This window comes from Silene latifolia, chromosome 11 (assembly GCF_048544455.1).
Source record: "Silene latifolia isolate original U9 population chromosome 11, ASM4854445v1, whole genome shotgun sequence".
NCBI classification, from domain to species: Eukaryota; Viridiplantae; Streptophyta; class Magnoliopsida; order Caryophyllales; family Caryophyllaceae; genus Silene; species Silene latifolia.
Genome location: NC_133536.1, coordinates 61,145,701 through 61,152,691, shown reverse-complemented (window position 1 = coordinate 61,152,691; position 6,991 = coordinate 61,145,701). Strand labels below are relative to the sequence as shown.

The window sequence follows — 6,991 nt, the reverse complement described above, 5'->3', positions numbered from 1 at the left end:
AAAAATTGCAGATCTAATAGTATTCTTGTTGCAGAAGCTCTCGCTTTAAAAGAAGTCATGTTAGCAGCTAAATACTTAGGAATTTCAAAGTTACTTGTGGAAGATGATAATTTATGTGCTATTAACTAAATTCGTAGTATTTGACAAATTTATTGGGAAGTTTCTAGTATTATAAGAATGTGAAATTAGACATTTATTTTTCCGATGAAGTGATAATTAAACATTGCTTCCGTGAAACCAACAAGGTTGCTGACTTTATGCCTTCTATTGAACATTCATGTCCAACTCTTTCGAGGTGGTTTGAAAGTCGATCAACTTACCTCACTCATTTGAAAAGATGACATAGGCTGGTCCTACACTCCTATCCCAAAGAATCATCTAATTGTCTTACCTTATAAAAAAATGTACATATAATTTACCGGGTTGCGAAACGTCGTCGACGTTTTATAACAAATCGTCGACGTTTTTCATAAAAAAGACGGTCATTGCCCTTGCTCTCACAACTCAACTCTTCAACTCCCTTCTCTCTTGTTCCACCAAAAAAACCCGGCCACCACCCACACACTACAGACGCCTTCGACGACCACCACCAGACCAGCACACCTCCGACGACCGTCGTCGACGACACCTCCGATGACCAGCACTTCCCTTGCCATTTCCCCTCCCTCTCACTACTCAACTCTTCTTCCACCAAAACCCACCACCCACACTTACCCACTGCCGCCGTCAACGACCACTACCACACCAGACACTGCCGCACTTGTCACCGCTAACGACCCGCGGCACCAACACCGACCACGACAAGTAAGTATTTCGATTTAAGTTTTCTAATCAGTTTATAATTTTGGTTATATAAATTGATTTTAATCAAGTTAGATTTGTAAAATTGATTTTATTTTTGTAGATTAGGATTGATTTCTTATAATTTTGGTCATGTTCGATGTTCGAAGTAGTGGTAGTTATTTTTGTTGTTGCTGTGTCGTTGCTGTCGTTGCTGTCGTTGCTGGTGAAGGACGATGAATTCCATCATCCAAATTGGATAGGGACGGCGATATTCATCGTCTAGGCTGGTTTAGGACGGTGAAATTCATCGCCTGGGTTGGCTTAAGACGGTGAATATCAACGTCTGGGACCGTGTAGACGTTGAACAACAACGTCTTCGCTGGTGAGGGACGTGGACATTGTCCGTCCGTCATGGCCATGGACGTAGAAAGCTAACGTCTGTGTTGGTGACGTTAATGCAGTCGGAACTTGATTTTTTTTCACCATAATTTTCGTACTAGATTGACTTTTATTGTTTGTTTTATTTTTTATCGATGTTTATCTAACGTTTAATTCTCGTAAATATAGATGCCGGATAGCGAAGATTATGTACCGATGATTCGTTGTTAGCGTTTGATGTAGATTGTCGTTGTTCGACATTGAATCGGATGAGAAAGTGTTGATATTTTTTTTTAGAAGTTTTACAGCCCTCATAATTTACTAATTGGATAATAATTGATAAGTAACCCATAGAAGGATAAATTGTGAAACAGAGCATTGCGTGTGATACACCTTATTCAGAATCCAATGGGCAAACTAACACTTACATTTGGCAAGAACAGAAATTAAATTAAATGTGTTTTTAATTTTCTTTTTCTTGGGGAAAGAAGAAGGTGTAAAGCATAAATGTATTTATACCTCCTCTCCCCTTCCTAAACCCCTCGTCTTAAACATTCATAACTTCATTCCCTCACCACAAAACACACCTTCTTCTTCTACTTAACACTTCATAAAAACAAAAAAACTTTCAAACAACAAAAAAAAACTCGAGATTTTTCAAGAAAATAATTCTTGATTAATACATATTTACATACAATGAGTTGTAAAACATCGGAAAAATTAGTGGTTTACGAGGGTCCGATAATCGTAGGAGCAGGACCATCAGGATTAGCAACAAGTGCTTGTTTAAAAAAACAGGGTATTTGTTCATTAATTCTTGAAAGATCTAATTGCATTGCTTCTTTATGGCAACAAAGAACATATGATCGTCTTAAACTTCATTTACCCAACAAATTCTGTGAGCTTCCCTTAATGGGATTCCCTAAAAACTTCCCAAAATACCCTTCTAAACAACAGTTCATTTCCTACATGGAAAACTATGCTAAACATTTTGAAATAAACCCTTTGTTTAACCAAGAAGTGAAGAAAGCAGAGTATGATCAAGGTTTAGGAGGTTGGAAGGTTAAAACTAAGGATGGTTTCGAAGAAATAGAGTATTTTTCAAAATGGTTGATTGTTGCAACAGGTGAAAATGCAGAACCATTGATACCTGAAATACAAGGAATAGAGAAATTTGAAGGGAAATTGGTGCATACAAGTATGTATAAGTCTGGTGTTGAGTTTAGTAATCAAAGGGTTTTAGTTGTTGGTTGTGGTAATTCTGGTATGGAAGTTAGCTTTGACCTTTCTACCAATCATGCTTTTCCTCACATGGTCGTCAGAAATTCTGTAAGCCTTTTTTCTTTTTTTTTTTTCTTTAATATGAATATACGATAAGACCGTCTCATATATGTTTTCTTATGGTGATGGTACCATATGACACTTCATGTTATCGACTTTGTTCTTCTTATTGATCATTTTCTTTGTTATAGCATGTTTTTACGACATAATGTTGACGGTTCCGTATGACAGTTCATGTTATCGACAATTCATCATTTTCTTTGGTACCATACAAGTAACCATCTATTATACTACGTTCTTACGGTATTATGGTGACGGTTCCATATGACAATTCATGTTATCGACTTATGACTTTATTGTCTTTTTTTTTTTAGTTTTAAGGATGTTTATTTGACTAGTTAACTAGTTTGAATTTGCATTTAATGTATTTTGCATAGATTTACTGTGATGCTAAGTAATACTAGTAGATCATTTATGAAATGTGAAGACGAAAGTAATTGAAATGACACACACATGTAGAATTAATACTACGGAGTAATATGTAAGATTTCCTGCATATGTTACTATTTTCAGCTCCTAAATTAATTTCTCATAGTGGGCAATACTTACAATCCTGCAAATAAAAAAAATTACCCTTTAAAATATGCACAAACAAACAATTTCCATTTATTTTTTATAAAATGTTGAATAGGTACAATTTTTGTGTGAATTTGGTATCTGTTAAGATGTTCCATACTTTGATTAAGTTTCTGTAATTGGATGTGCCTAATTCTTGTTCAACCTTGTGTTCGTTTGCCTGAAATTAGCAACAACCAACATTCCAACCCTTTTTTTTTTTGCATTTTAATGTTCTATGAACTTAGTGTCACCAAACTTTCATTAAAGTTGTACGAGTAACAGTTTAGATTCAATTATCGATAATCGTCTAGTTACGTTGTTAAAATAGAATTATTGTCGATGTCATCTTTTATTGAAATTTTAATAAAAACAAATTTAGTCTAGTGTGGAATGCTAATTGATATGTGACAAATTTTGTAGGTGCATGTTTTACCAAGGGAGATATTTGGTTTCTCAACGTTTGGCGTAGCCATGGCTTTAAGCAAATGGTTCTCATTAAGATTAGTAGACAAATTCTTGCTCTTAATGGCTAATCTCACTATGGGTAACACCGATCGACTAGGCCTCCGACGGCCTAAAACCGGACCAATGCAACTCAAAAATGTAGCCGGCAAGACTCCAGTGCTCGATATGGGAGCCCTTTCACTAATCAAATCCGGAAAAATTAAGGTAAAAATTAAACACACCCCCTTTATAACAAAAAATGTCAATTTAGAAGCACTAATAATATTCCTTTGTGATTAATTAGTTGTAGTTTAGCTGTAGTTTAGGCCTTGTTTGAGTAATTAATCACATGTTGAATTGTTAATTAACCATTAATAATCGTCATTAATGTTGATAGGTGATGGATGGGGTAAGGGAGATTACTAAGAATGGTGCAAAATTTGTGGATGGTCAAGAAAAAGAATTTGATTCTATTATCTTGGCAACTGGATACAAAAGCAACGTGCCTTTTTGGCTCAAGGTAAATTAATTACTCTTAAATCTAATTAAAACCTCGTTTAATTCCCTTTGCTTTATTTTTGTTATCTTTGTTTCAAAAAAAAATGATCACATAAAAGCCAAATAGATAACCATCTATCGGAACGGAGGTAGTATATTATTCTTATTATATTCTCATTCTCTTCTATCACTATCGGTTCTTACACATAGAAATGGTGGCAGTAGACTACAAATCGTAAATTACTCTATTCCCTACAACAAAGGGGAAATTCAGACATTACATGTTTGTATTATTCTACCTTTTTCCTTAGAAGTTAGACCTACACCTCTCTTCTGGCCAAATTGACAAATGGGTAAAAAAGGTAGGGGATAATGGACAATTTGGTAAAAAAAGTTTCATTTTGGACAAATTGGTAAAAAAAATGGAGGGATGGACAAATACACCAAAAAAGAAATGATTATCCAAATAATTAGCACAAATGATCATTTAAGGCGGGTAAATCCGTATTAAATTTAATACGGGTCAAGTAGTCGGAATAAAACAAAAACAAAATGCTTGAGAAAATTGCAATAAGATATACTCGACCCGTTTTAATATTAAGACGGATATAATTGTTTAAGGGTTCAGATCGAGTCACTTTCGGGTTTACAAGTTTCGGATCAGGTCCATTTCGGGCCAACTAATATCAAGTTATTCATGGATTATCACCGGTTTGCAACAATAAATATTCGGGTCGGGTTACGGTGGGTTGGGTTAATTCGGGTTTCTGGGTTTGAGTTCGGGTGTCGAGTCGACTTCGGGTTGGGTTTATTCGGTACATTTGGCAAACGGGTCGTCGGGCCAGTAGTCGAGTTAGTTAGTTCGTTTCGCATTTTTTCGGGTTAATTCGGGTAGAGTCTTTTCGGTTTCGGGTATGTGCGATATATTTTTCGGCCCATTTTCGGGTCAATGATTAAGATAAAAAAAGTCATTTCAAGTATTTTTGGTTAAATTAAAGTTAGATTTTGTCGGGTCATTTTTTGGGTTGGGTGATATTGGATCGGGTCATTTCGGGTCGGGTCATTTACGTGTCAAGAAAATTCGGGTAATTTTCACGCCGAGTCGAGTCAAACGGGTTATTATCCACGAATAACTTGATAATAGTTGGCCCGAAAATGACCTAAACCGAAATAACCCGATCCGAAACCAACAAGTCCGAAATTGACTTGACCCTAACTGACTCGGCCCGAACCCATGAACAACTATATCCGTCTTAAGATAAAAACGGGTCGAGTATATCTCACGTGTGCATATAAGACAAATTTGTTGCGTTTTTCTCATGCATTTTTGCTTTTGATTTGTTCAGACTATTTGACCCGTATTAAACTTAATACGGACATACCCGTCTTAAATGATAATTTGTGCTAATTAATTGGATTACCATTCTTTTTTGGTGTATTTGTCCAATCCTCCATTTTTTTTTACCAATTTGTCCAAAAAGAAACTTTTTTTACCAAATTGTCCAATACCTCTTACTTTTTTTACCAATTTGTCAATTTGGCCCCTCTCTTCTCACCAAACTACAATAACACAGAATGTAAATTAAATTTAAATAATTCAATTCAGGAATCTTAGATGGACTCCTTTGATCTGTTACTTTCACTGGGATTTCTCAAACACATGCCAAACCTTATTTATTTTTCTATTTTTTTTAAATTGAAAAAGGGTATTTTAGGTTGTTCTTTTTGTCCTTTTCCTATTTGCCAATCTAAAAGTTAATAGAATACTTTAAAATGCGTTGTTATTTCAAATGACGATTAATTTATAATGACGTTTAAATAATTAAAAATGCAGGATTGCGAGTTTTTTAGCGAGGACGGAATGCCGAAAGTGCCCTTTCCAAATGGATGGAAAGGAGGGAAAGGATTATATACAGTTGGATTTACTAAAAGAGGATTGCTAGGGACATCATCAGACGCGGTTAATGTTGCAAGAGATATTGCTGATCAATGTACAAGAGCAGTGTGAATGAATAATGACCAAATTAAGCTAGTACTACTATCTACTAATTACTCATTTTATATAGATAGTAAGCTAAGGGAATTAAGTAAAAATACAAATTTAAATGGGAAATTTATGGGGATAGTTTACATTTGTTAGCTTTATTAATTTCTTCACTCTTTAGCTTAGCTAGTTATTTAGCGAGTGTTTTTTCTCTTGTTTATCAGCAATTAGCGAGTGTTTTTCTTCTTATTTTTTTTTAGATTAGTCTTTTGTAAATTCAACAATTTTGCAAAGGTCAAATATATATATATGCTTGGAATAATATAGTGTGCATTTAATTTAGTATTTTATGTTATACAAAATTGAAAACAACATAAAATATGCGTTTTTCTCTTTTACAATCTTTGGGACGGAGAGAGTACGTATTTTTCTTTTATACAATCTTTGTTCTCATAATAATAAAAGAAAAATTGTGACGAAATAATAATAATCCCACCAATTTCATATAAACTTTTATTTTTATTTTAATGAAAGTTGCGCGCATCCCTTTATAATAATAATAATAATAATAATAATAATAATAAAGAAAAAGAAAATTAGAGTAATTATTCTCGTCCTTGGGCTAGCTTGATTGTTTCATGTACCAAATGTACAATCCTCCGTACTGTAATAGTCTTCAAGCGTTTCAAATCATATAATCATAAAGCACTCAAGAGTAAAGGGTAAAGACGTTCTATAAAATCAACTCATTTGTCAACTGTGCCTTCAACTTCCTTAAGGACTGTGTAGCGTGTACCTTCATTATATCTTCGCCTCTAATATATGCATTCATTCAGATTGTGGTGTCAATCATATAAACTTGATTTTTTTTTATTGTTTTGCCTTATTTTCAACCGCTAGTTAAGACGGAGGTATCAGTCTTAATATTAAAACTGGTCAGATAGCATTCGACATGTGCATATAGGACAAATCTTTTATTTTGTTTCCTTATCTATTCTGTTTTAT

The 6,991-nt window shown here is 34.2% G+C and overlaps 1 protein-coding gene across 1 annotated transcript; it reads left to right on the top strand.

Annotated features, from left to right (window-relative positions):
• The first annotated feature begins 1,559 nt into the window (after positions 1-1,559).
• Positions 1,560-6,308, top strand: LOC141611691 (putative indole-3-pyruvate monooxygenase YUCCA4). Its single transcript, XM_074430285.1, has 4 exons — positions 1,560-2,490; positions 3,481-3,729; positions 3,902-4,024; positions 5,837-6,308. The coding sequence occupies exons 1-4, from the start codon at positions 1,858-1,860 to the stop codon at positions 6,008-6,010; spliced, it is 1,179 nt and encodes a 392-aa protein (XP_074286386.1). The 5' UTR covers positions 1,560-1,857; the 3' UTR covers positions 6,011-6,308.
• Positions 6,309-6,991: the final 683 nt, after the last annotated feature.

Bases quoted from the DNA above. Each gene is read 5' to 3' on its own strand.
- LOC141611691 (XM_074430285.1), top strand. From the start codon at position 1,858: ATGAGTTGTAAAACATCGGAAAAATTAGTGGTTTACGAGGGTCCGATA. The intron at 2,491-3,480 runs GTAAGCCTTTTT...CAAATTTTGTAG, and splicing joins ACATGGTCGTCAGAAATTCT to GTGCATGTTTTACCAAGGGA. The intron at 4,025-5,836 runs GTAAATTAATTA...TTAAAAATGCAG, and splicing joins ACGTGCCTTTTTGGCTCAAG to GATTGCGAGTTTTTTAGCGA.